Source organism: Thermomyces lanuginosus (assembly GCF_041956635.1).
Source record: "Thermomyces lanuginosus strain ATCC 200065 unplaced genomic scaffold VTN49scaffold_27, whole genome shotgun sequence".
In the NCBI taxonomy this organism is placed as follows: domain Eukaryota; kingdom Fungi; phylum Ascomycota; class Eurotiomycetes; order Eurotiales; family Trichocomaceae; genus Thermomyces; species Thermomyces lanuginosus.
This window is the reverse complement of record NW_027192361.1, coordinates 1,661,107-1,683,915: the sequence shown is the minus strand read 5'-3', so window position 1 is coordinate 1,683,915 and position 22,809 is coordinate 1,661,107. Positions and strand designations below refer to the sequence as shown.

Genomic DNA, 22,809 nt, shown 5'->3' with positions numbered 1-22,809 from the left:
ACAAACCCTACCATGCTGCCAGCCCGGCGGTTTGATGCTCTCTGTACCAGACAAATACCCCCCACCTCCTCCGTAGTTAAATCTTAATTACTTCTGCCCAAACGTCGTAGTGATCTACATACGCTAACCAAATTTGGTGATCGAGACAACCAACATGGTGGCGGCGACAGATCCAGTTTGTTGGTAGCTTGGTAGGCCGTAGCCCAATGCACAGGGGATTATCGTCCTGAGGAGTGAGGACAAGGGCTGTAGCTAATGTAAAGACAAACGTTGGCCTATGGTAGACATGACCTAGGTGAGTTCACTACAATTACGAGTCATCCACACAGCACACACCCAACACCTTGACGCTTTCGAGGTTCTTGGTTGGTCAGCTTCACAGCCATGCAGTATGTGTTCATCGGGACCTGCATACGGTCACCCCTACCCTCTGTGGCCTGCACGAACGATCGCAAAATTGAATTGTCTGGCTCAAGGAGATCGGAGTGCTGGCAATGAGTTGGGTGGGTAAAACGGCAGCGTCATTGTCAGAAGCCCAGAAAAAACGAGTGACTATAATGAGCTATCCTCCTCGGTCGCGTCTCGCCTTCAAGACTGACAGAATAGCTACCAATTGACGCTCAAACTTGAACAATGCCACAATCACGGTTTTTCATCTTCGAAGCTCGATCAATCCGTGCATCAGCACGAAGATATCACGGTTTTGTGCTAGGTGATAACTATCAAAAGTGACTTGGTATTGTTCCCTTCCTGGACACTAACCATCTGTCGGCGTTCTCCCACGGGTTCCCAACAACTCGAGACGCCTCATGGGCGTGAGTACAAGTCTGTTCAGATCTAAGGCTGCTCATACTCCACTACTTGCAGCGAGGGACAGAACCTGAGCCACCAGGTATGGATCTGAGACCAGCAGAGTACGTTCGAGCACCATCAGGAGTGACGCATCAACAGAAAAGCCACTCCAGGAATGTGAAACCGCAAGATCTACTATCAAATTGCTACCGCGGAAATAGCTTCTAGAGCTGGCCGTCAAACAGGGCTTGGAATGTGACGTTGCCAGGCCTGGAATGTGGCATAGCCTACATGTTCGTCAAATCCTCAAAAGCATTTCAGTGTCCATACACGATAGCAATTCGATCCTCGAGGGACTGACTGTAAATGAATCTACTTGAACATTTACTATGTACATGCCAGACAAACGAGACTCGTCACTGGTTGCTCAGCCAGTCTTCTCCTCTTTTTTTTTTTTCCGTGGCCGTCTTGACCCTCAGAAATACACGATCTCCTGTGCCAGAAGAGACCCTACTCGACACTCACTGCGTCTGTCTTCAACAATGCATCTCATAGTATGCCCTCGCGCTTCCTGAGAAATTCTCCCTCTACTGATGGTTCACTTACAGTATTCCTTCTGTGTTCTTTCGTTCTGCATCCGCTTCACAGCCGCCGTCACAACCGCGCGTGTCTGGGTGAACTTTTACCGCGACTGTCCCCGAAAATCCAATATCATGCTGAACTCAACCATTCCATCATCGGGCCAAAAACATCACAACATCCGCTCACCTCGTGATGTTGCCGTCGCGACTGTTCGTTCTCCGCCTGTCGATGTCCGGGCTGGCGAGTGCGTTGCTGTCCCCAAGGTGACTCCTAATAATGCCGACTCCCGCTCTGTCTCCGTCGAGGTTGAGATCACCTCAGCCACGCCGTGCGATGGTTGCAGCATCGCCCTCCACGAAGTCGCCGGCTGTATCGATGAGCCTCTTGTCGAAGCGGACGTTGTTGGTTTCTCGGAAAGTACACCGTGTGTGCGGAGAAACTTCGTTGCATTTGATTCCGTCTGGGTGAAATTGGACTAAGAGCCTGACTTCCGCCGGCACTCTGCTTCGTAACGGCTAAACCGTTCTCTTTCCAGGATAAGACCTGCTAGAAGGGATTCTTGTACGTGGGCATATCAAATTAGAAATAGTTCTGGAACCCTCAGCACAGCGATAACCTCAAGATCCAGAAAGGTACTTCTAATAGAGAAAGAAGTGTGGTAAGCGAATACCGTGCCGGCAGTATAATGGCGAGAGAGAAAACTAATAATGATTGATTGCTGGACTGCAACTCCCGAACCTATTTCATTGATCCGGCATGCTTTCAATGAGCAATCTCGGTACGGATATCACATGCAACCATGCAAACGCCCCCCCAGTCTAATGCAGGTTATGCATGTTTCCCAGCTACAAAACACAAAAGACAAGAAACAAAAGGAAACTCGCTGAAGAGCTGCTGATGTACTCCGTCCTTATGCTCAATGTAGCAAGATGCCATGAGAAAAGGAAGAGAAAAAGCACCATTGCACCAACGCCCGGCTAATAATCATCAAATCAAGCAAATGGTACTAAACAGTGGACTATCGAAAGAAATAATCAAAAGACGTAGAAGAAAAGGATAGAACGGTCAAAGGAGTAGGGTTGACTTTCAGTGTCGTCGAGCGCTGGCATGCGGAGGGACGTCCTTCCGTCGATCACCACCAAAATGAACGTCAGGTTCACTCTTTGTCTCGGAGCCGACGCGAACTCCAGGAATTCGTTGTGTTCCTCGAATTGGTGGAACGTTCATTCCACCACCTGTGCGGATAGGAGGCGCTGCATTGGCACTGGCTGAACGTTTGACCATTGTGCGTGCCCGTCCCCGTCGTGCTCGGATCTGTGCCAGAGCCTCCTCGCGGGTGACTGGAGTGCCGGGAATCTTGGCCGAAGGATCGCGGCTCTGGTGATCCTCGGTCCGTAGAGGCACAGTCTGGATAATGGGTCGGTCTGTGGTACCCGGATAGTCTTCTACCGGTGTCATAGCCGATCTCCGACTGCACGGCCGGTCCTCGAAAATATTCTCTTCATTGGTTGTTGATGGGGCTGATTCGTCGTGATGCCCGAATGAAGATTCTATGATTTGCCTGGGCCGGGTTGAAGGGATATCGATGTAATGAGACTGGGGATACCCTTCTGGAGTAGATGATCGCGCATTTTCTGCCGATATTTCTTCTGGTACATCGGCATTGGGAAGGACAAGTGGCCCTGCATGACTCCGTTCCAGAAGGTCGTGATGAACATCTAGATGCGGCGGCGATGGGACTGTCTTGAAGGTGCCGGTCTCCGGGCAGAAAGTCACAATCGACTCCCGCGATGCCTTTGCGGGCCGCGCCATCTGCCTATCATCCCTTTCATGCGGTGTCGGAGGGGTCCTGGCTGATGCAGGGCTGCCGACTGGTGAATGCGCTGATTCAGCAGAGTCTTCTTCTGGCATGTCATGGGGCTCCGAATCTTCGTTTTCCATATTGGGATCAGTCTGATGCTGGGGATGGGCTTCCGCCCATTCGCGATCGTGCACGTAGTCGTAGCCTTGCTCCTCGGCGATTCGGCATGAGCATCGTTTGAATTGGCACTCCATCTTCATGAACTGGATCATATCTTCAGCTCTCCGTCGCTGCCGTTGTTCCCATCGAATTTCGGCTCGGAGCTGTTCAATGAGGTCCCTTTGGTCTTCCTCAGCTTCCGGGTCCTCACTTTCTTTGTCCGAAGCTAAGCACGAAAGTCGAGCCTTCTTCGGGGGAGTCTCATCTTCGTGAACGCTCTCTCGGAAGGCTGAACTCCGAAGTTCGATGGCATCCGCACTTCTCTTCGGTCTTCGAGACGACCGATTTCGTGTAGCATCCTCTTCCCTCGGGGACAAGTTCCGATCGCTGTCCTCCTGGTTCATGTGGACAGTGTGCGCTTGCCATGAACCCGATCGGGCGGCTGCTTCGAAGGACTTCAATTGGTCCTTCAACCCATGAAGTTCTTCTGTTAAGCCAGCCAATGCATATGCACGCTCAAATGCTTCTTGCTTTGCCTTTTCCTTGGAGTCCCTTTCCGAGCGAATCTCTTCCTTGAGGCTCTTGATCTCCGCTTTGCACAGTTTCAGCTCCTCCTGAGCCTTGACCAGTGACGAGCTAGAGCGAAACGCTTCCTTCCTCGCTTTTCGAACTTCCTTTTCGAATAGCGAACGCTCATGAGCTTGTCGTTGCTTCGTTGCCTGCAATTCCTCGACCAGCGACTCTAGCCGTTGACTGAGCCGCCGCTCCCGATCTTTCGCGTCCTCCAATTCTGCCTTGGCCGCGGCGAGCGCTGCTTCTGCTTCTTCACGCCCCAAGATAGCACGTTGCAGAGCGGCTGCGGATGAAGCCGAAGCTGGCTTATGATTTTGCGACGCGGCTGTACCTCCGGTGGAACTTCCTTGGCGCGAGAGGTTGTTCAACATGGCGATCTTCGCCTGGACGTCTGATTGTTTTCCTGGCGAGCGCTTGTCATCGGAAAATATCGACGGTGATGCTGCGATTTTTTGCTGGTTTATTCGTTCCGGCGTCGCGGGGAACAGGGGCCCTTTTGTGGGCGAGAGCGACGTCGAGCCCGGTGATGAATCCATTGCGACCTGAAATGTCAAGACGCTAGCAGCCGTGTCATGCCAGAAGACAGCAGATGAGCAATGTAATTGAGCAAGCTAAACCGGAGTGGTCGCTTTGCCAGGATCTAATTACGGTACCGATTCTGGTGTGTTTTCGGCGGAGCGAAAGACAACAAAACAGGAGGCGCCCGCGTCCCGCTCGTGGTGAACCCTGCATTCTTGGCTGTTGGTTGCCGTAGCAACAGTCACGTGACTATACCCACTTCCTTCATGTCACGTGGACAAGTTATCGCTGCTTATCGGCGATCACCCCCGCGGTGAAAAAAAGTGCTGATGGCTGTTGATCGACAACTTGTGCGCGATGGTTTGCCCAGTCTTGGCTCAGAATGCATGAAGTGATCACTCTCCAGCTAGGCCAGCGAAGTAATTATATTGCTACCCATTTCTGGAATCTCCAGGTTGTTTTGCATGTACATATTGGCAAGTTCATGCTCTGACGTTTGGGCTAGGAATCATATTTCACATATGGCGAGAACGAGCAATCTCCGATAGATCACGATGTCCATTTTCGCCCTGGCATCGGTGCTGATGGTAGCGAGACCTTTACTCCCCGGACATTGATCTATGATCTGAAAGGCGGCTTCGGTACTCTACGTAAATACAATGCCTTGTACGAATTGACAGATGATAACCCCACCGCCCTATGGTAAGTCAAAAGGCCAGGATTGGATTTAGCAGCCGACTGAGTTCATGCTCCAGGGATGGTGCCCAGGTCGTTGAAAAGCAGCCAGAAATTCCGCGAGCTGAGTACCAGAAGAGTTTAGACGAAGGCACTACTCCACCGCCGCTCACATCCGAGACCGTAAGATACTGGTCCGATTTCAATAGACTGTTCTACCACCCTCGTTCAATAGTTCAACTTAACGAATATGAACTCCACTCCCAGTTGATGCCGTTTGACAACTGGTCAATCGGGGAAGACCTGTTCCGGGATCTGGACAAAGAACACGACCTGCTGGATCGAGACGTCCGGCCCTTTGCCGAAGAGTGCGACCAGCTTCGCGCTCTCCAGATATTTACCGGATCTGATGATGCTTGGGGCGGCTTTGCTGCTAGGTATGTCGACAGATTGAGAGATGAATATGGCAAAACGGGGCTATGGGTATGGGCCGCGCAAGACGGCACGAAGCAGCAACGGGTACGTACAATATCTCCAATTATCCTACTACGCTCTAACACTGTACAGCAAAAGCAGCTATTAAAAATGTCTAATATTGCGAGGACATTATATGCCATCGCACCGCAGGTATCTTTATATTGTCCTCTCATGGATCCTCCCCGTTCGATTCCCAGTTATGTCTCCATTGATCTTCAATCAGAATGGTATACTTCCGGCATTGTCGCAGCGGCCATTGAAACTGCTACGTTACCCGCTCGCCTTCGTCGACATTATGATTTCGAGGCTGCGTTGGCCGGTCAGAGTGGCGGAACGCAGACAATCTTCTCGTTGCAATCTTCGTTTTTGAACACGCAAAAGAGCGAGACATTATTGGCAGACTTCTTCGAGTCAGACGAAGCAGTTACCGATTTTGATATCGACTATACATTCCAGGGCACATCATCCGACAGCTCTAGCGTCTTCACTCAGGTCCAGGTATTTCGTGGAGACGCTCCAGCTGGCAAGCGCGATGAGAAGCCCGAGACAGATGCGGAAATAGAGCGAAAGCTACGAGTTTACGCATCGAAACCAGAGGTGGCGAAGTACGTCATGGAACCCTGTTCTTCTCAATCGACACAAATGCTAATTCAGTCCTTCTCTAGACATTTGGTTCCATTACGGTTCCCTTTCCTCGATAGCTACCCTCGGGATATGCTCCCTACATTCCAATCGGAATCTGGTGCCAATATTTTGGCCGCTCTCACAACAACACTAAGAGTTCGGGATACGTTGAAGGAGCTGCAAACTGTAGCTACGCGGACCGTTGGAATCGATGAACGAGAGGCGCTAGTAAACGGCTTGGGAGAACTTCGAGAACAGTACGACAAAGGGTGGATGAGTGACTCGGATTCAGATGATGATGACTAAAATAATAAAACGAGCTGAGAACTGCAAGAGATCCGAGATACTCGTACTCCATAGAGTCTCAATGAACAGAAAAACTGAAAGATTCCAGCTTTGATTTCATCATCTTTTCGATAACGTTAGCCTAGGGTTTAGACTAGGTGGAGCTATGCTATGTGATTGGTCTAGGCATCTGAAGGGCAGATGCAAACATGCCTACTTTGGAAATGTTTGCATTTGAGATACTGGGCCCTCGATGGCAAAGACGCAAAGTGTCCTCTCTGCATCGTTCGAAGCTGGTGTCCACATTGTTCATTTCGGACGTTTGTTCCTAAAAGATGGCTAAGAATCTTGAGCAGCCATAGAAGCGATCTTGTTTTTCCCCAGCACTGTTCTACAGCCTTTGTGGCGTCTGAACCACCTTGATTTCGTCCATTGTTCCGAGCTAGTTCCTACGATAACCTTGTCCTCTCCAAAGTGGTCACGCTGATTTATCGAGCTTCGATTTCTGAATCGCCAGAGACAGAATCTTCAGAATACATTACGTCTTTGCATGCCATCCCGGTGCCATTGAGCAGCAAACAGGGCGCAAGTCCCGGCAAATCAATAATATACCCAGATCAATATGCAGACGCACGTTCGCCGAAGAAACGGGCCACGTTTAACGTCCGCTCCGTTCCTCAGTCTTCTTATCGCGCCGCTTCTGATATTCCTCTTGTGTTTTGCTACGCCAGCATCGGCAGCGGGTTCTGCCGTGCTGGGCATCGATTTCGGGACCGAGTACTTGACAGCTGTTCTGGTGAAACCTGGCATTCCGCTAGAGATCGTTCCTACGAAAGATTCGAAGCGCAAGGAATCTGCTGCCGTTGCGTTTAAGCCTGCCCGTGAGAGTGACGCCGTCTTTCCCGAACGGTTCTACGGTGGTGACGCGCTCGCCCTCGCACCGCGATTCCCAGATGATGTATATATCAACCTGAAGACCCTTCTTGGGGTCTCCTTCACAGACAACGATGGCATTGTCGATCTTTACAGGAGCCGGTTCCCAGCTCTACGCCTTGAGCAAGCCCCCGGCGACAGGGATACTGTCGGGCTGCGGAGTAACAAGCTAGGAAGTTCCGAGGGCAGGGATGCCTTTATGGTTGAAGAGATACTAGCCATGCTCTTGAAGCAGATCAAGGTGAACGCCGAGCGCCTTGCTGGAGAGGGGAGCCTTATCGAGGATGTCGTTATCACGTATCCAAACTTCTATACAGCAGAAGAAAAGAGGAGCGTTCAATTAGCCGCGGAACTCGCAGGTCTGAACGTGGAAGCATTGATCAGCGATGGGTTGGCAGTTGGACTCAACTACGCAACGATCCGGACATTCCCTAGCGTCACAGATGGCCAGGAGCCTGAGTACCATATTATTTATGACTCGGGCGCTGGGTCGACGACCGCCACTGTTCTACGGTTTCAAAGCCGAACTATCAAGGATCTGGGGCGCTTTAACAAGACCGTTCAAGAGGTTCATGTTCTGGGCACAGGATACGACAGGACTCTTGGCGGCGATGCCTTGAACCAGCTCATTGTGGATGATATGGTAGAGAAGCTACTCGCGAGTAAGAAGTTAAGAGAGGGAACAACTGCAGCCGACGTTAAGGGTCATGGAAGGACAATGGCGAAGTTCTGGAAGGATGCCGAAAAAGTTCGACATATTCTGAGCGCCAATACCGAGACGGGGTCAACATTGGAAGGCGTCTTTGATGACGATGTGACATTTAAATACGAACTCAAGCGTTCAGAGTTCGAAAAACTGGCCGAGGCACACGCTAGTCGTGTTCGGAAGCCCCTGGATGATGCGTTGGCCACGGCTGGCCTGGGAATAGACAAGATCAACTCGGTAATCCTCCACGGCGGGCTGACCCGGACGCCATTCGTTCAAAAACAGCTTGAAAAGGCTGTTGGAGACGCAAAGAAACTGAGGAACAGTGTAAATGCCGATGAGGCTGCTGCTTTTGGAGCGGCATTCAAGGGAGCCGCGTTGAGTCCCAGCTTCAGAGTGAAGGATATTCGTACGGCTGATGTTGGCCATTACGCTGTCAAGGTGAAGTGGACTTCTGAAGGCAAGGAGAGGCAGCAAAAACTGTTCACCTCAACTTCCATGGTCGGCGTGGAGAAAGAAGTGACTGTTAAGAACCTGGAAGACTTTGAGTTCCGCTTCTACCAGCTGATCCCCGCGGGTGAGGAACATGTCGAGGTTCCGGTTACAAGCGTTGCGACTCAAAACCTGACAGCGTCTGTCGCGAAGCTAAAGAGTCAGTTTGGGTGCGCACCCGCGAATGTCACCACCAGGTTTACTGTCCGTCTGAGCCCGGTGGATGGTCAGCCGGAAGTGGTCGCTGGCTCCGTCAGCTGCGAGGTTGATCAAACCAAGAAGAGTAGCGTCATGGACGATGTCAAAGGCTTCTTCGGACTCGGTTCGAAGAAAGAAGAGCAAAAGCCACTCGCGGAGGAGAAGAGCGAAACACCAGAATCTGTTACATCTCAGGAAGAATCGACCTCAACCTCGACCTCGACCTCGACCTCGTCGGCCACGGAGACGTCGAGTGCGGTCAATGCAACTGAGTCCAAGGCAGCCAATGAAGCTAAGACGAAAGTAGAGACCATTCCGATCGCCCTGAAATCGTCACCGCTGGGACGACCACCATTGTCAGATGCGGAGCGAAACCGAATCAAGAAGCGCTTGGCTGCGTTCGATGCGTCGGATCGCGAGCGCGTACAGCGCGAGGAAGCGTTCAACGAATTGGAAGCATTCGTTTATCACGCGCGTGGCCTGCTGGAAGATGAGGATTTTGTTATCGCACTCAAGGACGGCCAAGCTGATACACTCAAAGGACGACTTGAAGATATCAGCGACTGGCTCTATGGAGATGGCCAGCAAGCGAAGATCAAGGCATTGAAGGAGAAACTGTCGTCTCTGAAGGAGATCGTCGACCCGGCGGTCCGCAGGAAGGAAGAGAACGCAGCGCGAGATGACCAGGTTGCGCAACTCGAAAAGCTTCTCGAGGGGGCAAAGTCAGTGCTGGAGATGGTCTCACAGCAGATCAAAGCGGATGAGGAAGCATTCTCTTCGGCGCAATCGGCGTTGAGCTCCAGCTCTAGCTCCGAACAATCCAACAGCAGCGATGCCAGCACCTCTGCCGCTGCCACCGGGGAGCCTGATCTAGACGAGGACCCATACGCCACTACCAGCAGCAGTGGGGCCTCGTCGGAGACCTCTTCAGCATCGCCATCAGCTTCTACACCAACCTACACGGTCTACACTCCTGCCGACCTGAGCCGTCTGCAGCAGGTCTTCAATTCCGCGACCGAATGGCTCACCACTCAGAAGGAGAAACAATCCGCGCTCAAGCCGTCCGACGACCCCGTCCTCACGGTTGCCGACATTGCGCAGCGCGCACAGGAAATTCAGCGCGCTCTGCTCCAGATTTACACCAAGGCGGACCAGCAGTCCAAGTCAAAGGGTGAGGCCAAGAAGGAGAAAGGGAAAGAGAAGAAGAACAAGGGTGCTAAGACGAAATCCACGTCATCGTCGACGACGACTTCGACCGCGTCATCGTCCACATCCACGTCGACGACGTCGTCGGTCAAGGATGAGCTATAATTATGATGAGGCGTTCATGCATGATGTATGGATTTGGTCTGTATACTTAGCAGTCAGCTTTGTTGATAGTGTTAATTAGACTCTACTGCATGGTTTCATTCATTCATTTCTAGAAATCCAGTGTTCCACTTGTGCCCTGGAAACTATGATACAGGCGTATGCTTTTTCATCATGACCACTAAACGAATCATTGTAAAGGAATCCGGCTTGAGCAATCCTGTACACTCCCCTCCAACGCCAAAACACCTGTCCCTTTCAGCCCCAGTCCAGTCCAGTCCGATCCAGAACAGTAAAATAAAGAATGACAAAACGAGCGAGCATGATCCGATCAGCACAAGAAAAGAGTTATCGTTATCACCATCCTTTTAAAAGTCAACTTCCTCCCTGCTGCGCAGAAACGTAGCCTCGCCAAAATCCTCATCCGTGTCCATGGCCATCGCGTCCGCACCACTGGTCTGAGTAGATAACGAGACAGGCGTCCCTATTCTAGGGCTCCGAAATACGCGTCTGCGCTGTTGTTGTCGTTGCGCGCTTGTGTGAACGGGTCGATGTAACGGAAAAGCTAAACTGTCCAGGCGCGGGGTTTGCACTCCGTCCTCGTCCTCATCATCCGAGTGGACCATTGCAAGAGTCCGCTTGTTGCTGCTAGTGCTGCTCAACTGTGAGGCCATAGACTCCTGGCTGCTAGACGGAATCGAGAACGCGTCCCCCTCGTCATCGACAATATTCCGACTATTATCCGAGTAATTGTACTCCTCCAGTGGTCGCGGGAAGGTCTGCACAGCGTAGTTCCCAATTTTATGAATCCCGCAGAATGGCTCCAGTTCTGCGTAACACCGACCACCGTTGCTGTTTCCAGGCAACGTTGTTGCGGTAGGGTATTGGTACTCGTTCAGCTTTTTCTGACGGGCGAGCGACTGCTCCGTCTTGTACCCCTCCGCAACAGATTTTCGTACCCGTGCACCGACACCCAGGAGGCCTGAGAGGATATCTGGTGAGAGCGCGGGCGTCGCACTATGTGTTTGCAAGGAGTAATTCTTGTGCGGAACGCTGGAATCGCACTCGGTATTTCCCGTCGTCGTCGTCGAGGAAAAGTAACTGGTGATGCGGGGTTGGAATCGACGCTTCTTGGACGAGTGCATGGTTCCTGCTGCTTGGGACATTTTGGTAATGAGAATGTATGCTTGCTGGAGGATGCGGTATTGTTGGTTTTGAGGGGTATGGGCTGGTTTTCTTCACAAACGAAGTGGTTAAGAGCTTGAGGAGGGCTGGGCGCGCTGTGACGCGCTTTAACGCGGAGGACTGACGCGACTCCAATATAGCCATTTACGGAATATAATCACGTGATTTGCTTATTCTGGGCTCTCCGAGGGCTCGGGGCTAAGGGTTTCTGTAGAGGTGCTTGTTTTTTGCCCTTCTGGCATCCAGAACATGGTCTTCTATATTGGACGTAGATAGTGTAGAATGAGTGTACATAACACGTTCCAATCACCAATTCCCCCGTCGCCCTCCTCGCTTCTGCCGCTCGCGATGAGCCTTTAGCGCTTTCCGCGTCTCGATCAGGCTGCGCTTGCTCTTGGCCCTTGCCTTACCCAGCGTCATCAGCACGTTCTTCTTGCGCGCCTTTTCCTTGTTTGTCAAGCTCTTCCCTTCTTGCTCCTTGCGCTCCTTCTTGCGCGCTGCTTTGCTCTTGAATTCGGACCGATCTGGCTTGTTTTCCTTGGCGTGCGCGATTCGCTCCTCCCGAGTCTGCTTGGTCTTGGAGGCCGACATCCTCTCGATTTCTTCGGCTGTCAGCGGGTCGTCCGCATGACGCTGGGCGGCCGCTAGTCTTGCGGCTTTGGCGCGTTGTGCCTTCACTGATGGGAGCTGCGCCGTTACGGCAGCGGTTTGTCGGAGCTCCGCCAGCTTGGCCAGATCCGCGGGAGTGAGAATCTTTGTCGTTGCAAGTTTGCTGACAGGCTTGCTTCCGGTTGCTTGCGAGTCTTCGGTGGCTTGACCCTTTTCGGTGTCCGCCTGAGATGTCTCATCATCCTGCTTGAGTTTCTTGCTCGGACGTTCTTCGTCGTCCGAGTCACTTAACACGATGTCCTCATCGCTCTCGACATCAATCCAGCCACCAGAATCGTCACTGTCATCTTCCTCCACTTCCCACTTGTCCCATCCTGCGTCCTCGTCCTCCTCTTCTTCTTCGTCATCTTCCGCATCAGAAGGCAAGCCTTTCTCGGCTCGTCTTTTGCGCCGCTCCTCTTCTTTCCACTTCTCAAGTAGCTCAATGCCTTCAATTTCTCCCGGCGCTTCTTCTCCGAAGCGAATTTCCTTTTTCTCTCCAGACATCAAGGCTAATGTCGCATCTTTGCCACGGTCGCGCCTCTTCAGCAACTCTGGATTCACCTCTCGATAAAGACCAAGTAGACTCTTCGCCGCCATCATGACGCCCTTGTCTTTACTCTTTCGGTAGAGTACTAAATCTTGGAGTAATGTTTCGTTCATGGCCAGCGGCTGTCGAACACAGATTTCGCGGATGGCGTTCAGACCAGCTGAAGCAACCTCCGCAGCCGCCGCTTCGGTCACAAACTCGTTGGCAATCTTCTGAATCAGTGGTTCGATCATATCAGGCGGGACAAGGTTATGTGTAGCTTGAGCCAGAGAGGCCAGGAACGACGTGACCGATGGTTGACGAGGCGTCAGGTACTTTTGGAAGTAGGAATAGAGTGGAATCAGGGTCAACTTGTGCAGCCCAACCAAGCGCGACACCAACTGCAACACAAGCAGCTTCTGCTCGAGGTTGAGTTTCGACTTGGTATTCTGCAGATGCTTTTCGAACAGATTTTCAGCAAAGCTTTGAGAGTCGTAGAGGAGATGTAGAGCCGAAAAGTTGAGCAGATGCGGCTGATTCTTCTTCCTCTGCTTCTTCTTCACAGTTGCGACTGCCTTTTCAAGCTGCCGTTGCTTTTTCTTGGTCTTCTTATTGATTCCCGTCTGATGTCGGATCCGGCCGAGGTCTATCTCCTCCTCACTGCTCTCGTCCTCCAACTCCTCGCGCTCCTTATCGCTGCCCAGGAAGAAACGGACGCCACCGACGATTACTTTCTCGTTGTCCGACAATGCTGCCTCCTTCATGATCTCGACAGCCTTTGCTTCCGTCCAGACCTGGCGCTTCCACAGCTCCCGTGTGATCCTGATCGCCCAAAGCGCCTTGGGAGATGTCCGGTCGGAAGTGACGAGATTGTAGAGAACGGTCTGCATGGTCCGGTTGAGTTTGTGGTTCGTAGCCTTGGCATTAGACGCTCGCAAGTCGGAAAGAATTTTGTTGTAGAGCAGCTCGCGCAGGGTTTTGCTAGGGGTCGAGATGAGGATGGGGAACAGGGTATTGAGAAGACTAGACACAACCCTAGTTTAGCAACACAACACATCATAAGGATTCACCGGTAGATTCGTACGCTATCGAATCAATAATGTCCTTCTTCCGCAACAGCACCAGGCTCGTAACCATCTTTTCTCGGAGTTCCGGCTCCAGGACTGTATGGTGCTGCATGAGCATGTCCATCAACTGCTGCGGGAAATCTTTCGTGATATCGCGGTAGCAGTCGGCCACATGTGCGATGAAATCGATGAGCTCCCGGAGCGAGATGAGACCAGCCTCCGCGCTGCCAGAAGGCGCGGCCATGACGATCTCGCGATGGCTCTCATACTGGTAGTACTGCGAGCGAAAATCTTCCACGTAGGACCTGCGCCATGATTCGATTAACATCGCAACCGTAATTACCATCGTCAGGCCGGCGAGGCTACTCACTGAGGATCGCGTCGGATTTTTTGCTGGAGGTTGGGCCTGGAGTTGCGAAGTTTGATCAGCCGCTACGGTCAGCCAACAACCCCGATTTTGCTGAAACTCACAAGTCTGCCTCGACCTTCTCCAGCGCGCCGAGTTTTCTCTTGCCCATGGCACTGGAGTTGTTGTTTGTAGAGAATTCAGGTCAAACGTGGATGATGAGTTGATGCGAATTTTTTTTTTGTTTGGGCTGGTCGTTATCAAATCTGATAGTGGGATCCGCTATCAACACCGAATAGATACCATCACTATCAGATCTTCAAACTACTTCGCGGAGATAATTTACGAAACTTCATGCTTGGAATAGCAGCACTCCGTTCCAATGGCTATATTACGTTGTTTTTGGCAGGTAGATCCCACAATCTTCCCTACGAGTAGAACACTTGTCGTGCATATCAACTTTTCATAAGCATTCAACGTGACGACAGCCGACCATATATTTTCTAGTCCTGTGTCTCAGGGCTGCTATATTCCTACACAGCCGCGTACATGATGGAACCTGACGAACCCGCAAAGAAAGACCCAATGCAACCACATAACACCCAGGTATCCCTTTACCGGTTGCTCTTGGCGACACGCTCCAGCTCGTCCTTCTTCTTGATAGCGTACGAGTTCGAGCTGCCCTTGGCGGCGTTGATGAGCTCCTCACTGGATCCCAGAGTTAGTATTCTTCCAGGTCAGCAAGCGGTGGGACTACATACGCCAAGCACTCCGCAATGGACTTGACGTTGCGGAAAGCGGCCTCACGAGCACCGATCGTCAGGAGGGCAATAGCCTGGTTGACACGGCGGAGGGGCGAGACATCGACGGCCTGTCGTCGCACAGTACCGGCGCTGCCGATACGGGTGGAGTCCTCACTATCGGAGATTATTAGCATTACTCTGTTGGTCTTGAAGGAAACCGAACTGCATACCGAGGGCCGCAGTTGACAATGGCATCAACGCAGACCTGCAGAGGGTTCTGGTCGGTGATGAGGTGGATCTATTCGCCAGGGTGGTCAGAATGACGGTTCCGTAAGGTCTGAAAAAGAGCGCAAGAAACGTACGATCTCAAAGGTGTGAGCAACAATGCGAACGGCCATCAGCTTCTTGCCGTTGTTGCGGCCGTTCATCATGATCGAGTTGGTCAGTCTACATGCCACCCGATACGTTAGCAACCCCAGTTCCAGCGTAGGTCCGAACACCGTCCACGGAAGCATTACCTCTCGACAATCGGGCATTGGGCCTTGCGGAACCGCTTCGAAGCATAGCGACCGGCGGAGTGCGGCAGGTAAACCGGCGAGCGGATCTGGATGTAGTCGCTATAAGGCGCAAACCGGCGTCAGTTATCATCCATGCGCAATTGACATTTGTAGTCGACGATTCTCGGGCAAATTCACGTACGTCAAAGAAATGTCCCTGATCTCGACATCATCCTGTCGATGGTCAGCATGTCTTTCCTTCGGCGCCAGCCATTCCCGCTGGCAATGGCCAATGTTGCGCAAGGAAACTCACATAGCTCCATTTGCCGAAGAGCTTGATGGAGTCGGTCTGGACGTCCTTGGGGATGACGTTGGAGTAGCCAACGGGGCTCTCGACCTCAACTTCGCCGGTGTCGGACATGGTTGACGCTGTTGTCGATTGTCGAGAAGGACAGGCAGAGCGTCGAGCGTGAGCGGTCGTCGATGGAAATTGGACGCTGAGCAGAAGGAATTTGCTGGTGTGGCTCGCTTAGCGGATTGCCGTTTGTGTGTGGAGCATAGAAATTCTGAGCCAATCACGAATTATTAGTCAGGTGATTACACTTAACCCTATTGGGACAGCCCATTCAGTCCTTAGTCATCAAACCGCTCTTGATGACGGTCTCGTAAAGCTCGTTTTCAATTCAGACCTTCGATCGTCGACAACCATCAGTTCAGGTGACAACTTGGACTTGAGGTAGTATGGAAGATGATTTGATCCTTAAAACTACATGTGCAGTTACTGGCGAACTGTCATGCGGTGATTTATCGCTCCTCTATAGTCAACTGGCATTGTCACCGTCTCACCGTTTTGTGCCCCTCGATGGCTAGCTTCGCTCTTTCTGAGACACTGCAGGCCGTTCACAGATAGCCAGATCAGAATTTCTAATACATAGACTCAATAATGGAACGCGGAAATTTCATAGAGAAGAATATATGAGGACGAATCGCTGGTCCTGTCGAAAGTTTACAATCTTTTACATTCATCCGCAGCCCTCAGAGACACCTCAGCTCTATCGGTCAACCGGTCATTCACATCATCGCACCGGCGGTCTCGAGCGCTAGACGTTTTAGATGTGCCATCGCAGTTCAGGCGGATTCGATCAGTAAACAACTGACCATCACACCTCGTTTCATCGCAGTCATCTCCATCCTAAAACCTCCCGACGCAAGGAGTTACTCTCGCTCACGTGAGAGTGACACCCGCGGCCCGGCCGACCGTTACAGTCCCGCTCTGTTTCGCCCTAGTCACGCTTCGGCTTTGACCACGGCCTGCTGTCCTCCATGTAGAAGTGGTGATCCCGGGTTGGCTGCATCCCATGCGCTCTCGGATGATTTGTTGAGTTTCCGATATTGGCTGTGTAAAGAAAAACCATGGCCGAAGACAACCCGGAGTTCCGTGCCGCGCTCGAGGAGCTGGAGCGCGAATTGGAGGTATGTTCACCGTGGCCTTTGCGTTTTCTGAATGACTCGTGTCGCTCTAGAGTCTAACCTCATCTGCGATCGCTAGGAGGGTGATATCACAGAGAAAGGGTACGCGCACCTTGAAAAGCTTCTCCTAGATCGATACACCCGCGGGCTCAGTCCGGCGCCGTACCGTGGGGCAATTCGGCATGTCGTCTCCTTCGCGTTGCACACGCTTACCGTGGATGCAGGTATCAGAAGCGCAAGGCGCAGTTGTACTCTTACTATTTTGGACAGGATGGCAGTGGCTCTCAAGCACCCGTGATCAACGTACACAGTCCGCAGCGCCTTTCGTCCCAGCGATATTCGGGCTATCCCGGCGATGGCTATCAGTATTCGGGACACATACAGGTAAGTGCGACATTTCTGCTTGTTCTGCACTCAACGGACAAACTCATCCCTGTCTCTCACAGGAGCGGGCCTCCTTACAGTTACCGGAGCGTGCCGCCTCCAGGACTTCCGTGGACTCTCTTTTCCTCCCGAAGCAGCCCGCTCAGCAAGCCAGCAATGAAAACTCTCGCACGGCCACGTTGTTGAGTCAAAACTATGCCTTCAATCCGGAAACGCAATATGACGTCCAATACGACCAGTCAGCACAGGATCCCTATGATCACAGCGGCGGCCACACAAGACAGTCAACCATGGTGGATTCGCAAGGGTACTTCTCGGACTTTGCCGGCCACCAGAACGACGACCACAGGGAAAGTTACGGTGGAGGGTACCATCGCTACTCACATTCGGATGCGTTCTCTCCGGCGGCTAACGCGCCACCGCCGATGGCGCCGGCTCCTGAGATGCCGGGGGTCATGCTGGATCATTTGATGCCGTTAGAACCGCGCGATGCCCAGATCACGGCACAGGATCCCCATGATCCCAACACGAGCATGTCGAGTTTCGACAACATCCCCTCGGTGCTGCGCCATCGCGCTCGCAGACATCCCAAGCAGCCGGCCTACTGGGTGTTGGACCAGAAAGGAAAGGAGACCGCCTCCATTACCTGGGAAAAGCTTGCCAGTCGCGCGGAGAAAGTTGCTCAAATCATCCGCGATAAAAGCAACTTGTATCGTGGCGACCGCGTTGCTCTGGTGTACCGGGACACTGAGATTATTGAATTCGCTGTCGCTTTAATGGGATGTTTTATTGCCGGCGTCGTTGCTGTGCCCATCAACAACCTCGAGGACTATGCTAGTCTCAATGTCATTCTCACCTCAACCCAGGCGCATCTAGCCTTGACCACCGAGAACAATCTTAAGGCCTTTCAACGCGACATCGCCGCGCACAAGCTTCAATGGCCCAGAGGTGTAGAATGGTGGAAGACCAATGAATTTGGGAGTTATCATCCCAAGAAAAAGGACGACACCCCTCCTCTTGCTGTCCCCGATTTGGCGTATATCGAGTTCTCCAGGGCGCCCACGGGAGATCTCCGCGGAGTCGTGATGAGCCATCGAACTATCATGCACCAGATGGCATGTCTCAGCGCCATCATTGCATCTGCCCCGGGTGAACACGGCAAGTCGGCGCAGCGGTTGCCACATGGAGAAAGTTTAATCAGTTACATGGATCCCAGGCAGGGCATCGGTATGATCCTCGGTGTGCTTCTTACTGTGTATGGAGGGCATACCACTGTGTGGCTGGAACAGCAAGCGCTAGAGACCCCTGGCTTGTATGCACATTTGATCACCAAATACCGGGCGACCATCATGGCTGCAGACTACCCAGGCCTGAAACGCGTGGCGTACAATTACCAACAAGACCCCATGGCCACGCGGCATTTCAAGAAGAATTCAGAACCGAACTTCTCCAGCGTCAAGCTTTGCCTCATTGATACGCTCACCGTGGACTGCGAGTTCCATGAAATCTTGGCCGATCGATGGCTGCGGCCAATGCGGAATCCACGTGCAAGGGAAATTGTTGCCCCAATGCTCTGCCTTCCAGAGCATGGCGGTATGGTCATCAGCGTCCGGGACTGGCTAGGGGGAGAGGAACGGCTGGGGTGCCCGCTGTCACATTCTCAGGAGCGTCAAGAGTCAAAGCAAGAGGAGGAAGAAAAGAAGAAAAAGACGGAGAGCAGCAATGATGGGTTTGGGAGCAGTTTGCTCGGCGGCAAACCGGTTACTACCCAAAAACAAGACGACGATAAAAATCAGTTGGCTGAGGTCCTGCTGGACAAAGAGGCCCTGAAATCCAATGAGGTGGTCGTGGTCGCTATGGGAGAGGAAGCTCGAAAACAGGCTGAATCCCGTACAAACACAGTCCGTGTCGGCGCTTTTGGGTATCCCATTCCGGATGCGACGCTGGCCGTCGTTGACCCAGAGACCAATTTGCTATGCACTCCGAATGTCATTGGGGAGATCTGGGTCGATTCGCCTTCACTTTCAGGTGGATTCTGGGCACTGCCCAAACACACCGAAACCATCTTCCATGCCAGACCCTACAAATTCGAGCCGGGTAACCCGACGCCGGTGCTGGTAGAACCAGAGTTCCTTCGGACGGGTCTTCTGGGCTGCATCATCGACGGCAAGGTGTTTGTTTTGGGCCTCTATGAAGATCGGCTGCGACAGAAAGTGGAATGGGTCGAGCATGGACAGGAAGTTGTTGAGCATCGATACTTCTTTGTTCAGCATCTGATTCTCAGTATAATGAGAAATGTCCCAAAGGTGAATGACTGCTCGGCCTTCGATGTATTCGTGAACGAGGAGCATCTTCCAGTCGTCGTACTGGAATCCTATGCGGCGTCCACGGCGCCCACTCAATCTGGTGGGCCTCCTCGCCAGCTGGATATGGCCCTTCTCGAGACCATATCGGAGCGGTGTATGGAAGTCCTGTACCAGGAGCATCATCTTCGCGTGTATTGCGTGATGATCGCTGCGCCCAATACACTGCCTCGGGTGGTAAAGAACGGCCGCCAGGAGATCGGAAACATGCTCTGTCGCAAAGAGTTTGACAATGGGACGTTACCCTGCGTGCACGTCAAGTTCGGCGCTGACCGAGCTGTGATGAACCTGCCGTTGGGCGTCGACCCTGTGGGCGGCTTGTGGTCACCCTCGTCTTCAGCGAGTAGACAAGAAATGTTGGCCATGGAGGACAAGCAATATTCCGGCGTCGACTACCGAGACGTCGTCATGGACGATCGAACGTCGACACCGCTCAACAATTTCAGCAACATCGTGTCCTTGCTGCATTGGCGCGTAGCCCGACACGGCGACGAACTGTGCTACTGCTCGATTGATGGCCGCGGCCGCGAAGGGAAGGGGATCACATGGAAGAAATTCGATAGTAAAGTGGCTGCCGTTGCCACGTATCTCAAGAATAAGGTCAAGGTACGGCCAGGCGATCATCTTGTTCTGATGTATACACACTCGGAAGAATATGTATATGCCGTCCATGCCTGCCTTTGCCTTGGTGTGATCGCCATCCCGATGGCACCGATCGATCAGAATCGGCTTTCTGAGGACGCCCCGGCTTTTCTGCATGTTGTGTCGGATTTTGGGGTCAAAGCAATCATTGTGAACAACGACGTCGACCACGTGTTAAAGCAAAAGTCGGTATCGCAGTACATCAAGCAGTCAGCTCAGGTTCTCCGTATCGGCGTCCCAGCGATCTACAACACGACTAAGCCACCAAAGCAATCTCACAGCTGCCGCGACTTGGGATATGTCGTGCAGGACTCCTGGTTGAAGACATCGCATCCAGCCATCATCTGGACATACTGGACAGCTGACCAGAGACGGATCGCTGTTCAACTGAATCACGACGCCCTCATGGCCATGTGCAAGGTACAGAAGGAAACCTGCCAGATGACGAGTTCCCGTCCGGTGCTAGGGAGTGTCCGAAGCACCGTCGGTTTGGGATTTTTGCACACATGTTTGATGGGAATTTACATTGGTTAGTGTCCCGAGTCGCGTTCGAGCAGAAGTTTCATCAACTGACTAATACGCTCACAGGGGCGCCCACATACCTTGTATCCCCCGTCGATTTTGCACAGAACCCAACATCATTGTTCGTTACGCTAGCGCGGTACAAGATCAAAGATACATACGCGACGGCGCAGATGTTGGACTACGCTGTCAGCGCTATGACGGCGAAGGGCTTCCAGCTGCAAGAGCTGAAGAATCTAATGATCGCGACCGATGGTCGTCCTCGGGTGGATTTGTGTAAGAGACTACTCTATGTCCAGAAATTTGTTCTGATATGATGCTCATGCGTACTGAATTCACCACAGACCAGAAAGTGCGACTGCATTTCGCCTCGGCAGCACTGGATCGTACTGCCATCAACACGATCTATTCGCACGTGCTCAATCCGATGATCGTCTCTCGATCGTACATGTGCATTGAGCCAATTGAACTTTACCTGGATATCCGGGCCCTTCGGCGGGGATTGGTCTACCCGGTTGATCCGGACGTTGATCCGACGGCACTTCGTGTTCAAGATTCCGGAATGGTTCCGGTAAACACGCAGATTGCGATTGTCAATCCCGAGACATGTATGCTGTGTCGCGTCGGCGAATACGGCGAGATTTGGGTGCAGTCGGATGCCTGCGTCAATTCCTTCTATGGCAGCAAGCAGGAGTTTGATGCAGAAAGATTCAATGGGCGCATCGTCGACGGCGATACGTCAGTGAAATATGTTCGCACCGGTGATCTAGGCTTCCTTCATACGGTGACGCGACCGATCGGCCCTGGCGGTCAACCTGTGGAGATGCAGGTGCTGTTTGTTTTGGGCGGCATCGGCGAGACATTTGAGGTCAACGGCCTGAATCATTTCCCCATGGATATTGAGGCTTCCGTCGAGAGATGCCACCGGAACATTGTGCCAGGTGGATGGTACGTACCTATTCCCTTATGCATGTTCCCATATGTGCTGATGTGCCCAGCGCTGTATTCCAAGCGGGAGGACTCGTGGTGGTCCTTGTTGAGGTGACTCGCAAGTCGTACCTAGCGTCGCTTGTTCCAGTCATTGTCAACGCCATCCTCAATGATCATCAGATAGTCGTTGACATCGTGGCGTTTGTAGCGCAAGGCGATTTCCCGCGGTCCCGCCTTGGAGAAAAGCAAAGAGGCAAAATCCTCGGCTCATGGGTTACCCGGAAGATGCGCACGATTGCGCAGTTCAGCATCCGGGACGCTGACGGCGGCGACCCGCAGTCCGGAGAGTCGCACGCGCGCTATATCCGGCGGTCCAAGACAGGAAGCTTTGATGGTAGCGGCAGCCAGCGACGATCCAGTATGGTGCCCGAGCACGAACAAATGTCCCGTGGACCGCCGCCTGCGCCCGCGCCGGCACCGGCACCGGTATCGCAGCCGCCATCGAGCATGGAACCGAGGCGTCACCAGCTAGTTGACGCTCCATACCCGTCGCAGGAGGATCTGGAGGAACAGCACTTCCAGGAGATTCTGAATCACGGTGCGTATCATGAGCCCCTGCCCACACGTCCCTCTGACGGTCGAAGCGACCCCGCCGGCCACCAACAACGGTCGGCTCCCCCGCCGCTGAACGTGGACGTCTCCGCTGCTGCACACGGCAACGGCAACGGCGGCACCACTCCCAAGGGTGGTGGCAGTGGTAGCGGCAGCGGCATTCCGCTCGTCAGCCCAGACGACGGCTTCGACTTTGGGCCCGAGTTTTCGAAGCAAACCATCCAACCGTCGCCGACGATCGAGGTCCAACCTCCACCAGGGACCTCGGGCTCGTCGGGCACTACTGCCCACGACGGATCCACCCACACCTACGCCACCGCCAACAGTGACGGCAACGGCAGTCTCCGCAATGATATGGCCTCGCTCCGCCTGGATGACGATGCGCCGGGAACGGCGGCATCATCGGGGCCGACCACCCCGACAGCCTGGGCCGGTGACTGGCCGCAGGAAGCGCTCATGTACCAGCGACAGATGAGCCCGGCCCGATATGATTAGGCGGGATAATGACGGAAATGGACATACATCACTTTCTTGCATGTGCTTCAACACCTGTATATTGATGCATAGTGTGGGGGGCTATTAAACTACCTATATATGAATTCCATTCCTTGTAATCGTCTATTTGTGAGGTGGAATGAACAAAAGTTTGTTTCTTCGCATATATACGGTTACCGGTGGACTATGGATAAATATATTAATCACGGATGTACACTGTCCTGCAGTGAAACCCCCATTCCTACCGTAACG

General features: G+C 52.7%; 8 protein-coding genes across 8 annotated transcripts; 4 read left to right on the top strand and 4 right to left on the bottom strand.

Moving 5' to 3' along the window:
* Positions 1–1,334: 1,334 nt before the first annotated feature.
* On the top strand, positions 1,335–1,853 carry VTN49DRAFT_2870 (uncharacterized protein; the record flags this gene model as incomplete). The annotated part of the gene is made up of 2 exons (XM_069410643.1): positions 1,335–1,346; positions 1,401–1,853. 2 exons carry the CDS (start codon positions 1,335–1,337, stop codon positions 1,851–1,853), a joined length of 465 nt encoding a protein of 154 aa, XP_069269428.1.
* Positions 1,854–2,460: 607 nt separating this feature from the next.
* On the bottom strand, positions 2,461–4,443 carry VTN49DRAFT_2869 (uncharacterized protein; the record flags this gene model as incomplete). The annotated part of the gene is made up of 1 exon (XM_069410641.1): positions 2,461–4,443. One exon carries the CDS (start codon positions 4,441–4,443, stop codon positions 2,461–2,463), a length of 1,983 nt encoding a protein of 660 aa, XP_069269427.1.
* Positions 4,444–4,808: 365 nt separating this feature from the next.
* VTN49DRAFT_2868 (uncharacterized protein) lies at positions 4,809–6,508 on the top strand (the record flags this gene model as incomplete). The annotated part of the gene is made up of 5 exons (XM_069410640.1): positions 4,809–4,880; positions 4,932–5,128; positions 5,182–5,620; positions 5,669–6,183; positions 6,244–6,508. The coding sequence occupies 5 exons, from the start codon at positions 4,809–4,811 to the stop codon at positions 6,506–6,508; spliced, it is 1,488 nt and encodes a 495-aa protein (XP_069269426.1).
* Positions 6,509–7,109: 601 nt separating this feature from the next.
* On the top strand, positions 7,110–10,127 carry VTN49DRAFT_2867 (uncharacterized protein; the record flags this gene model as incomplete). Its single annotated transcript, XM_069410639.1, has 1 exon — positions 7,110–10,127. The coding sequence occupies one exon, from the start codon at positions 7,110–7,112 to the stop codon at positions 10,125–10,127; it is 3,018 nt and encodes a 1,005-aa protein (XP_069269425.1).
* A 365-nt stretch (positions 10,128–10,492) lies between these two features.
* VTN49DRAFT_2866 (uncharacterized protein) lies at positions 10,493–11,290 on the bottom strand (the record flags this gene model as incomplete). Its single annotated transcript, XM_069410638.1, has 1 exon — positions 10,493–11,290. The coding sequence occupies one exon, from the start codon at positions 11,288–11,290 to the stop codon at positions 10,493–10,495; it is 798 nt and encodes a 265-aa protein (XP_069269424.1).
* Positions 11,291–11,615: 325 nt separating this feature from the next.
* On the bottom strand, positions 11,616–14,071 carry VTN49DRAFT_2865 (uncharacterized protein; the record flags this gene model as incomplete). Its single annotated transcript, XM_069410637.1, has 4 exons — positions 11,616–13,509; positions 13,571–13,858; positions 13,924–13,959; positions 14,025–14,071. The coding sequence occupies 4 exons, from the start codon at positions 14,069–14,071 to the stop codon at positions 11,616–11,618; spliced, it is 2,265 nt and encodes a 754-aa protein (XP_069269423.1).
* Positions 14,072–14,513: 442 nt separating this feature from the next.
* Positions 14,514–15,560, bottom strand: VTN49DRAFT_2864 (40S ribosomal protein uS7; the record flags this gene model as incomplete). Its single annotated transcript, XM_069410636.1, has 7 exons — positions 14,514–14,607; positions 14,661–14,816; positions 14,873–14,940; positions 15,005–15,089; positions 15,161–15,259; positions 15,342–15,373; positions 15,453–15,560. 7 exons carry the CDS (start codon positions 15,558–15,560, stop codon positions 14,514–14,516), a joined length of 642 nt encoding a protein of 213 aa, XP_069269422.1.
* A 992-nt stretch (positions 15,561–16,552) lies between these two features.
* On the top strand, positions 16,553–22,557 carry VTN49DRAFT_2863 (uncharacterized protein; the record flags this gene model as incomplete). The annotated part of the gene is made up of 7 exons (XM_069410635.1): positions 16,553–16,612; positions 16,689–16,711; positions 16,834–16,993; positions 17,056–20,527; positions 20,587–20,796; positions 20,865–21,468; positions 21,519–22,557. 7 exons carry the CDS (start codon positions 16,553–16,555, stop codon positions 22,555–22,557), a joined length of 5,568 nt encoding a protein of 1,855 aa, XP_069269421.1.
* Between the last annotated feature and the right edge of the window lie 252 nt (positions 22,558–22,809).